This window comes from Carcharodon carcharias, chromosome 17 (genome assembly GCF_017639515.1).
Source record: "Carcharodon carcharias isolate sCarCar2 chromosome 17, sCarCar2.pri, whole genome shotgun sequence".
In the NCBI taxonomy this organism is placed as follows: Eukaryota; Metazoa; Chordata; class Chondrichthyes; order Lamniformes; family Lamnidae; genus Carcharodon; species Carcharodon carcharias.
In genome coordinates this window covers 52632251-52649164 of record NC_054483.1, presented here as the reverse complement: position 1 = coordinate 52649164, position 16914 = coordinate 52632251, and the positions used below count along the sequence as shown (strand labels likewise).

The 16914-nt window shown below is 41.9% G+C and overlaps 1 protein-coding gene across 1 annotated transcript in view; it reads right to left on the bottom strand.

Moving 5' to 3' along the window:
• Positions 1 to 16914, bottom strand: part of ank3b (ankyrin 3b) — a 754597-nt gene that overhangs the window by 128928 nt on the left and 608755 nt on the right. The window contains exons 15-23 of the mRNA XM_041209573.1: positions 15739 to 15837; positions 13337 to 13435; positions 7946 to 8143; positions 6138 to 6236; positions 4493 to 4591; positions 4293 to 4391; positions 1889 to 1987; positions 1654 to 1726; positions 117 to 179 (exon numbers count right to left, since the gene is read on the bottom strand). Coding sequence (XP_041065507.1) covers positions 117 to 179; positions 1654 to 1726; positions 1889 to 1987; positions 4293 to 4391; positions 4493 to 4591; positions 6138 to 6236; positions 7946 to 8143; positions 13337 to 13435; positions 15739 to 15837 — 928 coding nt within the window. The remainder of the gene's footprint in view (positions 1 to 116; positions 180 to 1653; positions 1727 to 1888; positions 1988 to 4292; positions 4392 to 4492; positions 4592 to 6137; positions 6237 to 7945; positions 8144 to 13336; positions 13436 to 15738; positions 15838 to 16914) is intronic.

Below are 16914 nucleotides of genomic sequence, written 5' to 3'. Positions count from 1 at the left end.
GGCACAGCAAGCAGGACCTGGGCAGCCAGAATGGAAGTGGTGTCAGTGCGTTAGTAATGGTTTCAAACACGGAAGCATTACATTGTTAAGTCGCCACAGTAATAAAGAACAAATACCTTCATCAGCATCTGACAAATACTCAACTTCACTGACAATTTCAGGAACGCTGGCTTTATGAACTGTATGGTTTGAATAAAGATTGCCAAATATTACAAGATATTACCAAAATCATTTCAACCCTGTTTTATTAAATGTAAGACTAGAGTGTGGAAATCGCAGTGTGCAGCGTTTTCAAAGTCAGGCTTCAAGCCCAACTAATGTAAGATAGGCCAGATTTAACATAGGGTAAATGATGCTTTACCAAACTCAGGCAGCTCCATTGAAGAGTTATTAGAAACATAAGATTTTGAAGGAATATCTTAAGCATCAAAGCCACCAACATAGTGGAAACTGTTTGGCAGAGAGACATGCACAGGGAAAGGGCTCACTCCAGAAAAGAGGATCAGGGAGTAATATTCACAAAGCAACAGAGAAAGAGGAGCAGAGAAAGAGGGACAAGGACTTGCAGCAAAAGAGGGAGAGGGATAAGGATGCAGGGAAAGAAACAGGGACAAAGAAAAAGAGAGGGGTAAGGGCACAGCAGAGGAGGCAGGGACACGGAGAAAGTGAGGGATGCAGACACAGAGAAAGCGAGGGACAAGGACGCAGGGAAGGACAGAAAAACAGGGATATAAAGAGAGAGCCAGGGATGCAGAAAGAGGAGGAGAAACAGGGATGGTCATTGATAGAGAGAGAGAGAGAGAGAGAGAGAGAGATAGAGGGTTAAGGAGAATGGTTACAAGGAGGTGGTGAAGACAATTAATTGAAATGGGGGAACAGAAGCATGTGGAGGATCAGGAAGAGAGGTGACATCACAGAGATCTGCTGAGAAGGATGAACTATAGAAAGTTTTCCTCACCCACTTACTCGCCCTCCCCTGAAGTCACTGCTTCCTATAGCATACAGTTTCTGACTTCTTAATTGCTGAATGTGGCCATTTTGATGGGTGAGCTTGGTCAGCAAACCTCAGCATGCTATTTGAATATTGAACATATCACACCCAGAGTTCATATATTATTGCTCAACATCCATAGGCATGCACTTGCCAGAAGTGCTCATTGAACAGTCACCAAGAATGGGACTGATGGCTAATTTTCCATCCCCCAAGCAACAGGCGCTGAGGCCTTATTGTACTAGTACTAGATCCATGACTAGAGAGCCAGTCAGCACTAGCCAGGGAACAGGCCTGGCTCCCCCTGATTGGACACAGAATAGAGCCTTTGGTGAACAGACTTCAACCTTGATGGTCATTACTTGGAAATTCAAATGATAACACAGACTTAAAGAAACATGGTATTATGGTCTGTTCTTGAAAGGGAAACATAAGAGAACAAAGCCTTACCTAGAATAATATAGATTTCCTTCATTTATAACAAGTCTTTCCGATGTTGTGCAGAGTAAGTTAATGGCTACATGATGCCAATTGGGAAAATGAAAACTAGAAATTGGGGTACAGGACCCCAAGGTACCCCCCCAGGTACCACTGCACCCCCTCCCCTTTGCAGGCCAGCAGGGATAGTTTAAGAAGGAACATTTTAATGTTATTTCCTTTACCTTCATCATCCGAAACATCCAGAACCTCATTCATAGTTTCAGGAACGTTTAGTTTATGCTTTTCTGTCACGGACTGTGGAAAAAGGGAATTCTTTAGAGACAATCAGAAGTCACTTCAGAGTTGTTATTTACTATTCAACTGCACCATTTAAGATAGTACCGAAATAAACAAAATACACAGCTGATATTATTATGGTACAGACGTAGAGATAGGCTACACTGAAACTGAATTTACCATTGTGGTTGTCAAGGTTTCCTCAGTAACCACCTTTAACGTATCAACCACCGAGATATAACCGAGCCGCTTAGCAATGGCCAACGCAGTATTCCCGTTCTGAAAACAAGAACAGATCATTACCTCACAACAGTGAAAATTAAACTGTCTATGAGAGGGCAATGGAAACAATTCTGCTCTTCACCCCGAGGAGTCACACTTCGGAAAAAGAAAAACACCTCTTTAAAAGTCAACTGATAAATTTACAAAATAGCCCAAATCTAAATCTTGAATAGATAACTCTCCCTACTCACTAACTCAGGATGGTTTCTCTGTAAAAAAGTACACTGAGAAATATTTAACTCTTTTCTTCTACATATCCTATTCTTCCTTAGTTGTGCATGGATATAGCAAGCATCTGAGAGAGAATTTAAGTTAGACAGAATGAGAAAGTGAAAGAGAGGGAACTTGAGAGTGTGACAGCGTATAATAGAGTGCGTGTGTGAATGTGTGAGAGAGTTGAAAGAAAGAATGCAATTGTGTGGTGGTGTGAGATAGTGCCCAAGAGTGCATGTGAGATTCAGTATATGAGGGAGCAAGTGTGGCAACACAAGTGAGACAAAAACAGAAAATGCTGGAAAACACAGCAGGTCTAACAGCATCTGTGGAGAAAAACAGCAGAGTTAAAGTTTCAAGTCCTTTTGACCCTTCTTCAGAGCAGTCATATGGACTCGAAACGTTAACTTTATTGTTTTTCTCCAGAGATGCTGTCAGGCCTGCTGAGTTTTTCCAGATTTTCTGTTTTTATTTCAGGTTTCCAGCATCCACAGTATTTTGCTTTTAACACAAGTGAGAGTACGTGTGAGAGGTGGAGCTTGTAAGTAAGTGTACAAGAGAGCACGAGGGAGAGCCTGCATGTGAGATAGTATGAGAGACTGTGCACAAGTGGGAGAATGCACTTGTGAGACAGCGTGCACAAGAGACTGAGTACCTGCCTTGCTGACAGATCTTTCAGAAAAAAAGTATAGGGATTGTCCTATCACTGTTTTTTTTCTCTCCAGCTCACTTTCTTCAACATATATTTAAATATCAGCACACCGGCTAACATACAAATATCCACATTCCTACCGTAATCCTTCCAGGAGACAGAGTGCAGACGAAAGTGATGATAGGAGGGGGAGATGTATATATTTAATGAAAAAAAAATCAGGGTGTATTGTCACTGAGCAACAGTGATAGGTTGGTGAGTGTCACTGTTGTTTTTTTGTTTCTGTAAATTAGGGTGCCCAGAGTGGGTAGGAAGGATCTATTTCCACTAGTGAGGGGCCAACAACCAGGGGGCTTAGATTTAAAGTAATTGATAGAATGACTAATTAGAGGGGTGGTGAGGAGTATTTTTTTTTCCCACTCAGTTGGTAGTAGTCTGGGACTGCCTGAGAGGGTGATAGAGACAGAAACACTCTTCGCTTTTAAAAAATACACTTGGATATGCACTTGAGGGGCCATAAGCTAGAAGGTAATAAACCAAGAGCTAGAAAGGGGGATGAGGCTGGGGATGGCTCCTTTACAGCCAGTACAGACATGATGGGCCAAATGGCCTCCTTCTGTGTCATATATATTTATTTGTTTCCATATGTTTGCTAGTTACAAAACACATGCTCCTTTTCCATTCTTTATACTAGTGCACACTATAGCTGAAGAGTTTGCATGTACCCAGGCACAAATTTTAAAGAAAATTAGCCTTTTATTTTTAAAATAGCACAAAGGATAAATTAAGGGAGGCTGTATTTTCAGGGCGGAGCACGGGGTGGTGAGTTGGGTGTGTAGTGGAATGAGACTGTCTCTGCTCCTGCTTCCATTTAGTGAAGCTTCACATGAGGAGGACATCATAACTGAATGTATTGTTTTGAGAGTGAGTTTTGGGGTATCTCTATTTAAGAACGCCATTTGATCTAAATACTGTCACACTTAGGAAATCCTAATAAGATAATGGCTCCAATGCTGATGTCCTACATGCTAACACATTCACACAGTGCCCACATTACATTTACCAAGCTGCGGGGAGCAATATCATCAATGATACATGAAGCATCTGATGCACAGCTGTGAATGGTTCACAGACTGACCATACAGTGAGCATATCAAGCACAAGAGTCAGTGTTTAGGCATCATCTGTCAATATAGACAATACTTCAGTGAGACAGGGTCTGTATGCCAGTCAGATATAGGAGGTGTATCATCAAATCTTTCTTTGCTTTTTGATAGTCAACAGTTGGGGAGTGAACTGTTAAGACGCATTACAACTGCCACCTACTCAAAGTTGTTTGACGATGTACCTTCTAGGCCGTAATTTATCAGGAGTTTGGAAAGGAACCCATTTACCGATACAGGAAAAGAGTTTCCCCCAACAGCAGTTGCTATTTACCACAGTGACTTCATCCGGGGAGGCACCATGCTGGAGGAGGATGTTTATGATGTGCGTGTGTCCTTGCTGAGCTGCCTGGTGGAGAGGCGTGTATCCATTCTACAGCAAGGGAGGAAAAGAAGAAAAGTATGTGCATTAGGAAGGTTGGAAAGGTTGAGAGTGAAATTAGATGTAAATGGTGTCAGCTAAAGGGAACCAACCTTTGTCTTGGCATTCACTTTAGAGTTGTGCTGCAGCAGAAAGTTGACCATCTTCACATTTCCATAGTGACATGCTACATGTAGTGGAATGTAACCCATCTGTAATCAAAAAGCAGGCAGACTTCATTTACCTTCCCTCTGGGGGATCCTACAGACAGAAATATGGCAGACAGTGCATCGCTTTTATGCTATTGAGCCCTATTTTGATTCAAACAGTTGAATATTTCTGCAAAACCTCTGACACGCGAAGATGTCTGTACGCTTGAAACCATAGCATTACCTCAGGGCTGACAAAGTAACAGAAGTACAACATGCAGGAGAATATCGGCCCTCTATGCCTGAGTCCGCCATAACTGAGGTAAACAAATGAAGCTCCCCTCTCTGCCCAGCTGCAGTTGGAAGCAATCTCCAATCTCCAGCACTGAGGGAGGGCTGCACTGTCAAAGGCCTTGTCTGCACTTTCAGGTGGACTATGCTACATTATGACAGTGACCACACTTCAAAAAGTACTTCAATGGCCGTAAAATACATCAGGGTGTCCTGTGGTCATGAAAGGTGCGAGATAAATGCAATTTATTCTTTTCTTTAAATCCCAAAAAAGTACAGTAATTCTTCACATAACACTGTAGTTGCGTTTCTACAACTCAAAGTTAAACAAATGAATCAGATTTTCTCATTACAGCCAATGTAAAAGCTGTAGTTAGGTTCTATTGGACCTTTCTTATTAGAGAAAAACATTATGACATTACATCCTGAAAGCTGAAATACTTTACATTACTAAATTCATAAATGAAATAACTTTTAAAATAAAACAAATTTAAAAATACAACAAATATGCTAACTCTTTCTACTTATCTCTCGATCCTGGACTCTCTCCCACTTCTATCTCCTGCTCCCCTCCTCTCCTCTCTCCTGCTCAGTCCCACTTGCAACCCCTCCTGCTGGCTGATGTATGGGAAGGTCTGGGAGGGAAATGGCAAGTGGGAGGGTTGGGAAGGAAAGTGGTGGACTGGAGAGTCAGGGAGTGGGAGGGAGAGAGTCGGGAGTGGGAGTAGCTGCTCCAAAATGGTGCCGATTGGGTCACGTGAGGCAATATTGGCCCTGGCACGAAGTGACAGAAGAGCAGAAATCCTGATGCTAAGTGTGCATACCAGCCCTGTTATATCGGTGACACTAAAGCTTAATGACACTGAACGGGGAAAATTTAAACAGGGATTTACTGTATAAGAAAAACAACTGGAGAGATCTCTCTGGTATCTTGGGCAATATTTATCCCTCAATCAAAATCACTAAAACAAATTAACTAGTCATTTAAGTCTGTGGGGACTTATTCCATCCAAATTAGCTGCTGCATTTCCTACATCACAATGATGACTACACTTCAAAAGAATTTAATTGGTTGCAAAGCACTTTGGAACATCCTGAGGTCATGAAAGGCACCGTATAAATTTCCTTCTTTCTTCAGAATGTACTAACCTTTTCCACTTTGAAATCTTGTAATTCTTGGACCAATAGAAACAAGGTGATAAGGAACCAGGTCAGAAATGCAAAGGTTTGTTACATTTCCACAGGACGCTCAGAATACCCTCCATATCAGCTTCAAACTTAATAGAAAAACAATTAATAAGCATTTACAAGTCCGTACCTTGGTCTGTGGGTCAATAGCAGCTCCCTGATTAACCAGCACTTCTGCTACATTCACTCGATCCTCTTGAGCAGCCAAATGAAGAGGTGTTAAACCACTCTGTGAATCCAAGTTAGAGTCTGTCAATGGTGCAGCCATCAGACCTTCAAACACAATTACTGGTTACTATCACCACAACTTGTTACAATGGCAGCGGTTGCAAACAGTAAGCTATAACGAAGATGTGGGCAATATTGGCTGTGTTCCAATCTAATTGTGACTCTGTGCCAATGAATATTTAATGATGGGCTAGGATATCTGTTTTCAACTGTAACAGAATCACAAGGTTCAGACACAGATTGAAGACTCCAATCCCAGGGGACGACCTCAATAGCCCATGGAAAAGAAAAATGGGGACTTGGGGGGGGTTGGGGGGGGAGGTAAAATGAGCTGCTGCTTCACCAAAAAACAATTCTCCCCTTTATCTATGGTGAAGATCATGCCGTTATGAGGGTTTTCCTTGTGAGTGAAGGTTGGACCAACAAGACTCTTTATAAATCGAACGATTATAAAGTCAGCCATCTTAGAGATGTGACAGTGCTGACTCTGTGCTGCGTGGGTGATTTTTGCAGCTGTACATGCATTGACTCCTGTTGCACACAGGGCATCAAGATCCAATGCGGTCATTGGGCGGAGCAGTGGGGGAAGAGAACTGGATCAGGGTTCTGAGGGCAGGGTGTGATTACAGTGTGGCCAGTTTACACAGGCAGTTCCCATTATAAATGTGGGCACAGGGATTGATAATGGAAAGAGCTGACAGGACGTCAGCACATACACACAGGTGAAACTCAACATCAGTGGGAAAGCAAAGTTGGCAGGAAGGAAAAGTAGGCGGGGTGTCTAATGGGCAGACAATCTGTTTTGTACCCCGATGCTGATTTTGGATTTCACTCTCAAAATGTTTTAGCTTATTCTCGATCCATCTTCTAGTTCCCCACCCCTCTGCTTCTGATCTCCCCAAACTAGTAATATCTCTTGGCTGAAGTGAGGGCAGGAGGTTGCCTCTGGTCTCCAAAATTGCTGCTCTATGTCTATGCACAAGGGTTATTTTCCTGTGGGGAAATAGCTGCTCTTTCTCCAAAATTTTAGGCCATAATATGCCTCATGGGGTGCAACTTAATGGAGGGGTGGTTATCTGTATCCCACTAATCCATGGCAATATGTATTGATGCTCAGATACATTTCCAGCCCAGGTTATGCCAGTCCCTCTATTAAACATTGAGACTTGTCCCCAAAGTGATGCCAAACCCATCACCAATGATTAATACTATAACGCCATCAAGGGGTAGCTACACCAATTCTTCACTAGGGCAGAGAGATCGCATCATATTGAAGCTAAAGGGTTTTAGAGATAGCACATGGTCAATGTGATCTCTTAAAAGCAGGGGCTGGGGGGGTCAGAGAGGAAGTTTCCTGAGTATCCTTTTTCTTTATTGACCCTGGGATTCCCCACCATTTTTTTACCTCTCCCGGGACATGATGTGCAAAGGCGGGGCTGCTGTGTGTGTGTGTGTGTGTGTGTGTGGGGCTGCACCTCCTTCAGGAGGTCTCAGGGCAGGGTGCTCCCAGCGATGGCGAGGGTGGGGCAGGCTTGACGGATCAGCTGGACTTTTCCCACCTGTTATTTTTGTACGTTTGCCATGCATTCAATGGATACAGGCTTGTAGAGCAGTAGAAATGGGTTGTTATGCAGAAGAAAATCAGTCAAAAATGCAGGAACGAAAGAGCAGAAGCGGAGTGATTAGGGACAAAGCTCGCTGACCACCAACCTTGTTGCCCAGGTTTACATCTGCGTTCCGAGTCAGCAGCAGGGACACCATGTCGACATGCCCCTCCTGTGCGGCAAGATGCACTGGTGTAATGCCTTGTTTGGTCACCGTGTTGGTGTCAGCACCATACTCCAGTAGGGTCGTTGCTATGTCCATCTGATTCTTCTTGGCAGCTATGTGCAGGGGAGTGTAGCCGTTCTACAAAAGAGTGAAAGAAAAGAAAAGAAACCATGCTAACCATTCAAATAGCTGAATGTAACATTCGCCCTTCTGTGTTAAAATTGGGTTTCAGCTTTTAACATACGCACAGACTCTCGCTGTTAAAATGCACCAAGCACACTAATCCCTCTTATTTTCTAATACCTCTAGAAAGCATTTCTTTAATTCACACTTTAGCACAACTTGTTGCCAGAAGCTGTGTTTAAGCCCCGTCTTCCCCTCTTGGGGACAGGTGTTATATAGGGTTACCCACTTGCCGGTATTGCCTTGCAGTCATCAAGAATTCCAGAATAACCTTCAGGAGGCTTTGGGAGAGAGATCACTTTGGGCAATTAAAAAAAAACAGCTTTTTGAAAAATAGCTCATTTGTACACTTTTGTTTACTAGCCATAAAAATATCAGACATGGAAAAATGCTGTTTGATTAAGTCAACAATTATCCAACTGGATAATGAAGAGTCTGCTTCCTGTCCAATTGTAATAGGAAGGCGGTGCCCCGTGACTATGGATACGTCAGGCAGCCAATGGTGGGAATGGGGGGATGGGGCAGTTAAGGCTAGGCAGTCATGTGATGACACCTCCCGCGATCTGTCCAATCAGAGTTGGTGACACTAGTACAACATGAGTAGCAATCACAACCGATCAGAATCTCCACTTCAGTCAGCCAGGCTTCAATTAACCGCACTGATGGAACCATTTTAAAGAACCCTGAATCCAAAATGGGTCAGTAGCTCAAACTGAGCATATGGTTTGTTTTCTATATAAATGTTTTTTTTTAAAACTGGATGAAAATGCTGTTTGTGTGTTTGGGATGGTTAGTGAAGGAGACAGCAAATAATTTGAAACTTTTATTATTACTAGTCAGAGCATAAAAACATTCCAAAAGAATATGTCTATGAGTTCACTAAGAATAATATTCAGAGGCAGTCCCCCTGTTAGACTAGTTGTGACTAGAAGGAATCTTCCCCCACAGTGCCGCTTTTATCTTGTGATATCTTTAAAAACACCATTCTTATTCAACAGCAACCAAAATGCTTTATAGCGAATATGTGTCACTCGCAGATATCCTGTGGCATTGCTCATGGGTGGTCTGGAACATGTTTGTGATGCTCAGCTACTTGTCTGATTTGTCCTTTAGGGCAAATTCTCATGTAATCTCTACCAGGATCTAAGGAACTAGATCTGATAGAAACTGATATTGATTGGAAGTCAGTAAATTTAGTGCAAAGTTGAGGCTTTTGCTTTTAAAAAGATAGTTTTCCACCTGTAATAAAAGGCAGCATAATATTTGGGGCATTATACTGTTTAATAGATGCAAGACTGAACATGCAGATTAAACATATCTTTATCATATATTACACATATCAAGATACAGACAAAAAGAGACATAGAAAGAGAAACATATAGAGGAGAGAAGGCAAGAGAGGGATGCAGAAACACAGACAGAGACGAAGAGACTGTGTGATAGAGAAATAGAAAAAAGATAGAGAGAGACATAGCACAGAGAGTTACGCAAGCAAGCTTGGTTGGAAGCCCATCAGGGAGTTGTTTATGTGGATTTATAAACAGTGATCAGACACACAGTCCAATTCATGCTAACGTGCTACAATTTCTTGTGCAGACGACACATCAAAGTAGAGATGGTTTTAGCCAGAAGGCCAAGAAGCAGCCAGTGAGACTTTTAAATACAATGAATTGTTTATAAACATATTCAGGGCGTTGTGCTAGTTACTGCATTTGACTTAGGAAGAGGGCTGCAGTGTCTCTGCTTAAAGCGTTCAGTTTTGTCCTACATTTAGTAAACTGTATTCTTGCTTTCAGTATTCTACATATTCATGCCATCAGATGATCTTATGAAAATCAAATATTTTAAAAATTAACACAAGAGTTTCTTTTTAGGAAGTAGGTAGCATTAGAAGGAGCTGGAGATCTTGTACACATGTAGAGTGCCAATCGATGTACAAAAAGTATTTGATTGTATTTTCTCACGATTTTGTGCAGTTTTTAGCTAATGGTTGCTGGTAGATTTGGCAATCAGAAGCCCTGGAGCTTTGGAAAATGAACAAATTACAGTGATGTGATGGACAAAAACCTAGCACTTCTGGGAAATCATCTGCAATAGTCAGAAAGCCATTTAGCATTGAGTCAAATTCCATTTTGTAAAATGCAGCCCTGCCAAGCCAAGCATTGGGAAGATTCCCAGACGAAGACCCTGGAACCCCCTTCAAATGTTGCCGTAACCACAATTTATTTCTGTGCCTTTGCAAACAGGCTAATGACCATGTGTCATCATCACTGAATCTCTTGATTAGGACCTTGCTTCTCCATGTGGGAGTTCATTGTTGGAAAACAGGAGGAGAATTGAGCATTGTCCTTGCTCTATGAATGCTAGTGAAGCAGCTGAGGATGAAGTCGAAAGAGAGTGTTGGTCACTCAACACGTTTTCAATCACTGTGGCGTAGTAATCAACACAGCAAAGAAGGTGCTGAATTAGTTATGAGATCAGTAGATTTTAAGTTTGAGGATGTCTTGTTTAAACTGTGTGTGGGTCAAGCCCTTGAGTGCTATATCCAGTTTTGGTCACAAAGGAGATGCCTTAGCTCTGAGCACAATTTGGAGTCGAGTCACGGAAATTAATCTTTAGAGTCAAGGGACTGATTTAGGAGAAAAGATTAGAAGGAATGAGCCCCTCATGACATATACTGGACAGAAAGGGAACCTGGAAGTTCACGGCAGGACAGAGGACACAATATTCAAACTGGCGAATGGCAAATTTAAAATGTGTCAGGAATATCCTCTTCTCACAGATACCAATCAACAGATGGAATGGTAGCCAGAGGCAATAGCAGGGCTGGAAGTCATTGAAGGCACAATTGGGTGCTGTGATAGAGAGGTATCAAATGGATAGATGGGATCAATGGCCTTCCTCATCTGTACGTAGTTGTGGCTCCCTTCTGATTCTATTCATTTCTGTTGTCTCAGGTTTCAAATTCAATGTTTAATGAAATTGAAAACAATACCAGTGACACTATGATTGCTTTTCCAAACAAAACGTTTTGAAGGAATGTATTATTTGATGACAATGTCCTGGACTTAACTTGTGTTCTTCATGAAACATGTGTCGCTTCCTCTTCCCAGTCTTACACTTGCATTATTTTCAGGGTGGTGTGACTGAACACAGAGTTACACAGTCTGCGTGCATTGCTTTGGGAGGGGGGAGTTGAAGGATGCAGGTCTGGGGGTCTTGAACGCTTGGCGGTGGGGAGAGTTTTAACATGGGGGACCGGGTGAGAAATTACATTCTGATTAAAATGGAAGCAGGTTGGGGAACTAGGTTTGGGTTTTACTGAGGTGAGACAGGGGTGGGTTGCTGCAGCTCCCAGGAGGCAGTTTCTTATTTTAAATTTGTTAATAGGGCAGAAAACCTTGGGTTTAACCTGCTTTCAGGTTGAAATATGTCTAGCTAGGTTTCTGAAACCTAAATCTGGCAGCTGCAGTATGTTGGGGATGCCTCAGGAAGCACCAGTACGGGGATTGAACCTGTACTGTTGGTGTCATTCTGCACCACACTCTACCCAATCTTGCCAACTGAGCTAATGACTCACCTGTTAACTTCCAAGTATAGAACTCACAAAATGATAATTTAAAAGGTTGGCCCTTATCTCCAGAGAGCTGAATTACAAAGGGGTGGAAGTTATGCTCCAGTTGTATAAAGCTTTGGTTAGACGCTATCTGGGATACTGCCATTAGTTCTGGACACAGCATTTCAGGAAGGATATACTGGTCTTGGAGGGGGTGTTAATGTAGATTCACCAGAATGGCAGGGCTAAAAGGGTTAAATTATGAGAACATATTTGGTAGACTAGGCATGGTATCCCCTTGACCACAGAAGATGAAGTGATCTAATTGAGGAGTTTAAGATAATTAAAGAACTTGATAGTTTAGATAAAGAAAAACACTTTCCTCTAGAGGGGGCTCCAGAAAAGGGACTTAACTTTAAAATTAGAGCTAGACTGTTCAGTGGCACCAACACTGGCAAACATAATTAAGATATACATCAGCCAAGATCAATGTACCCTCTAATATTTTTTGTAGCCCGACCAGTTCCTTTAACTGTGCTGGCCCCTGTGCTAACTTAAAGGAGCTAACTTGAGTTCAGCCTGCATGGGAACTTTGGGTTGCTGCACAGTCACATAGCTTAGAGGGAACACTGGCCAAGATCAAATTCAGCAGTGAACAGACTCAAGGAGTTGAATGGCCGCCTTCTGTTCCTATATTCCTATGGATGAAAAGGTCATAAGATTGAAATTAGCAACAAGACAGAGACAAGCACATAGGCCAGGAATGAAAGCCACACAATAAGGTACCAGTTTAGGTTTAACTACAGTTTATTTGCATCCATCCAAGTTGCATCCAAAAGGTGTTTGTAACACTGAACTTAATGTCGGGGAACCGACACATCCTGAGCTGCATGCAGATAGGGGTCTACTGAACTGAACGGGTGTTCCTTTCAATGTTTTGCTCTGTTCTACATGCCTTTGAAAAGAATATTGTCATATTCATAATCATCACTAATAAAGGTTAAATCAGCAGGACATCAACCCAGTTCATAAAACCTTTTGACCACCAGAATCTCTTGAGCACCTCCAAAATCCACATGCACCATCTTTTCCAATGTCTATACAAAAGCAGTCCACCGGTTCTGAGTGCCGCATGTTGGAATTACGGACAATGATGAAATTACAGAACACAACATTCTCTAAGTGAATTCAATGGCAAGTTACAGGTTATCATGTACCTTGTTATCTAACTGGTTATCTTAGTATCCTGTCATGCCGTGTTTAAGTCAACGGTACAATCTCAGACAATCTCTCCATCTTCAATATACAGAAGGTTACCAGCAAACAAGTTAAAACAAAACCTCACAAATATGTATTCATTTAATATAATGCTCATGTCAAATAAGAGCATACCACAAACATTACCACCGAACTATCGATCACTATAACAGATATTGTTGGATAAATTCAGCACATTCCCAGTGAGTGGACTATCTTCTAGGTATGTACAATTGGACTAAAAGCCACAGCCTTCTCAGTATGCAAACCCCACATAGTCATCATTCTCCGCACGTGTTGCTAGTTCCCATGTCCTGGCTGTCTGTGCACTGTACCTTTGCTGCTGCATGAGGGGAGGCTCCTTGGTCCAACAGAAGAAGGGCCACTTTCTGGTTATCGTAGTGTGCTGCCACATGCAGTGGAGTCAGGCCGCTCTGAAAGGAAATGGAGAAGAGAAAGGCACCGTAAGACGAGTCAATCATAATCAGGAATTTTTGAGAATAAAGACAATTGAACTTTCAAACTGTTTCCATGATTGTTTGAACACAACAAACCTTTTGTATTCACAACACCAATGACGGCCGTGCCTTCAGCCACCTTGGCTCCCTGAAGTTCCCTGCTTAAACCTCTCTGCCTCTTCATCTCTCTCTCCCCCTTTAACACACTCATTAAAACCACTTTGACCAAACTCTTGATCACCTGTCCTAATACCTCTTTTGGTCACCTGTCCTAATATCTACTTGATAGGCTCAACATCAAACTTGTGTCTGATAATTCTCTTGTGAAACACCTTGGGGCGTTTCATGACATTAAAAGCGCTACATAAATCCAAGCTGTTCTTGTTATTGAGATCAGGTCTGTTATGACGTTTCAATTGATTCAGATGGATTTACCGCCCACCACATTTAGTGGACAAATCACATTAACCCAAGCATGCTTAGTTTATGTGATGGGGACTAATAAATGAGGCACATGAGTTGGAGGAATGCAAAGATTTCAGAGGGTTGTAGGACCGGAGGAGGTAACTGAGATAGGGAGGGACAAAGCAATGAAGATACTCGAACACAAGGCTGAGAATTTTTAAAACCGAGGATTTGCTGGACCGGGAGACAATGTGGTTCAGTAAGCACAATCTTGAGTTTTGTCAGCAGAATTTTGGGTGACGGAGTTTTAACACTGCAACCTGCTGATTGAGGCTTTAGGCAGTTTCAGTTAGTTGTTTGCACTGTTAACCAGTGTAGGAGGGAGACAGAGTAATAACCTCAGGCAGCTTCAGTCAGTTGACATATTCAATGTTAGATCAAAGCAATGTCTGCTTCAATGTCCTGGTTCTATTGATGTCACTGTAACATCTGCTTGTTTATGCTGTAAAGTGAGATGCTGATTTGCTGCAGTCAAAACAAAAGAAAATCAGCTGCACAACATAACTAGTGTGCTAAATACATTATGAGCTTTTGCATTGTTCCACTGTTACTTCGTGTTCAAATCTGATTATGGTGTATATGTACCCCGACCACATGCATAATTTGATTGATTCATTACACAGCTCCATTATAAAAGAATAATAGATGAACTTCTGAGGTTAGTTCAGACCGCATCATTAGAATCTAAGATTCCTAAGGACACATTTAAACTCTATGACGTACAATGTAGCTGTGGCTGAACAATTAGTACTGGCTGAATATTTGACTGGGGGGGTGACAATGGGGGTGGGTATGGGGAGCATCGCAGCTGAACTTGTGGCCTCAACTAACTCAAGGGTGCTGAGCTCAGTTGTAACAGTTCCACGGCTACCCGGCTTGTGATTAATTTAATGTTGACCTTTCGAGTCTATTTGTGTTTAGTATCAGACCAGGTGACGCATTAACCCGATGTATCACCAGAAAGCTCATACATAAAGAAAAAGACACACTTCCATTTATAGAGCACCTTTCACAAAGAATGGACGTCTCAAACTGCTTTTCAGCCAATTAAGTACTTTTGAAGTGCAGTCACTGTTGCAATGTAGGAAATGAGACAATTTGCGCACAGCAAGCTTGTTGTTTAAACTTATTATTTCATGGGATGTAGGCATCCTTGGCTATATTGTTGCCTATCCCTAATTGCCCTTGAACTGAGTGGCTGGCTAGGCCACTTCAGAGGGCAGTTAAGAGTCAACCACCTTGCTGTTGATCTGGAGTCATATACAGACCAGCCCAGGTAACGATGCCAGCTTCCCTTCCCTAAAGGACATTAATGAGCTAGGTGGGTTTTTACAACAATCGATGATAGTTTCACTGTCACCATCACAGAGACTACATCACAAAGCTGCCCTGGTGGGATTTGAACCCATGTTCCCAGAACATTAGACTAGGCTTAGTCTGTTCTAGTCCAGTGACATAACCACTATGCCACCATCTCCCACAAACAACAATGACCAAATAATCTGTTTTTCTGGTGCTGTTCAGGGTTAAATATTTGCCAGGGCACCAGGGAGAACTTGGAATTGTGCCACAGGATCTTTAACATCTACCTTAATGGATAGCCAGGGTTTTAGCTTAACGTCTCATCTGAAAGATAGCACCTCTGACAGTGCAATGTTCCCTCAATACTGCGCTGGAATGTCGGCCTAGATCTTGTGAAGTCTCTGCAGTCGTACTTGAACCCATGACCTTCTGATTCAGGGGGAATGCTATATTCGAGGCATGACTAACATTGTAATAAATACAGTTATACAAGGAACGTCACTGACTGTTACCTTTCCAGAAGCATTAGGAGACGCAGATTTCTGAAGCAAAAGGTTAGCCACCTCCATTTTTCCATACTTTGCAGCCACGTGGAGTGGGGTGAATCCCTTCTGTAATGAGGCAGCAGAGAGGTGTCAAATATATACCCATTAAATCAAGCTGCCTGCTGGAAGCTTTTACTGAATAGTAGAGTAGGCTCAAAGGACCTTGTGGCCAATTGTGGTTCCTATTATTTAAGTTCTTATGTAGATCCTTGTATAGTAAGCCTTCAGATGATTCAACATTTTTCAGTTCTTGCAGTAGGAAAACAAACTTAGGAACAGGATGAGACAATTCAGCCCCTTGAGCCTGGTCCCACTATTCAATTAGATCATGGCTGTACTGCACCTCAATTCCATTTACCCACCCTAACTCCATATGCTTTGGTACCCTCAACTAATAAAAATTCATCCAGCTCAGGTTTGGACGTTTCTATTGATCTCAGCATCTAGAGTTTTTGGGGGATAAGAGTTATGTGGATATAGTGAATGGGGAAAAGCTTTTGCAAATAGATTTTGTATCTATTAGAAAGGGCCAAATCAAGTTAACCAAACAGTGCAGTAGATTCCTTTATTTAAGTCATTAAGCATGTAAAGATTAGTTTTAGTTATCAAGGGGTTGAGTTTCCGCTTCTTTACGCTGATAATATCAGCAAATTCAAGCAGAATCGAGCAAACTAGTGCAAAGGATTGTGGAATTGTAAATGAAATGAGTCATAGCCAGACTACTCTTGTTGGTGTTTCCTGCTATTTTAAACACTGGTCCACCAGCATCAGTCCCCAACCTCCAAAACTGGCTACGTCCCAGGTCAAAAGTGAGAGATTCCCTTAATTTTTTCCTTAGGTGCACAGGCATTATTAGGCACATTTTAAAAGTATTTTCATAACAAAAAATATTTAATTTACTAAGAGACTGACTAGCATACACCAATGAAACTATTTAACAGTTCAGTATTTTTAAAGTGTTATGTTATGGCAGGTGGTAATTGCCGAGCTGACCAAATCCCAAAGGGAAACTTGGCCAAGCTATCACAACAATTTGCTATTTGTATTTTATTACAAGAAGTTATGTGCACTGAAGTCAGAAGTAAAGATTCGACTACTACTTTTGGAGATTTTAAACATTAAAATATTTATTAACAAAAGAAA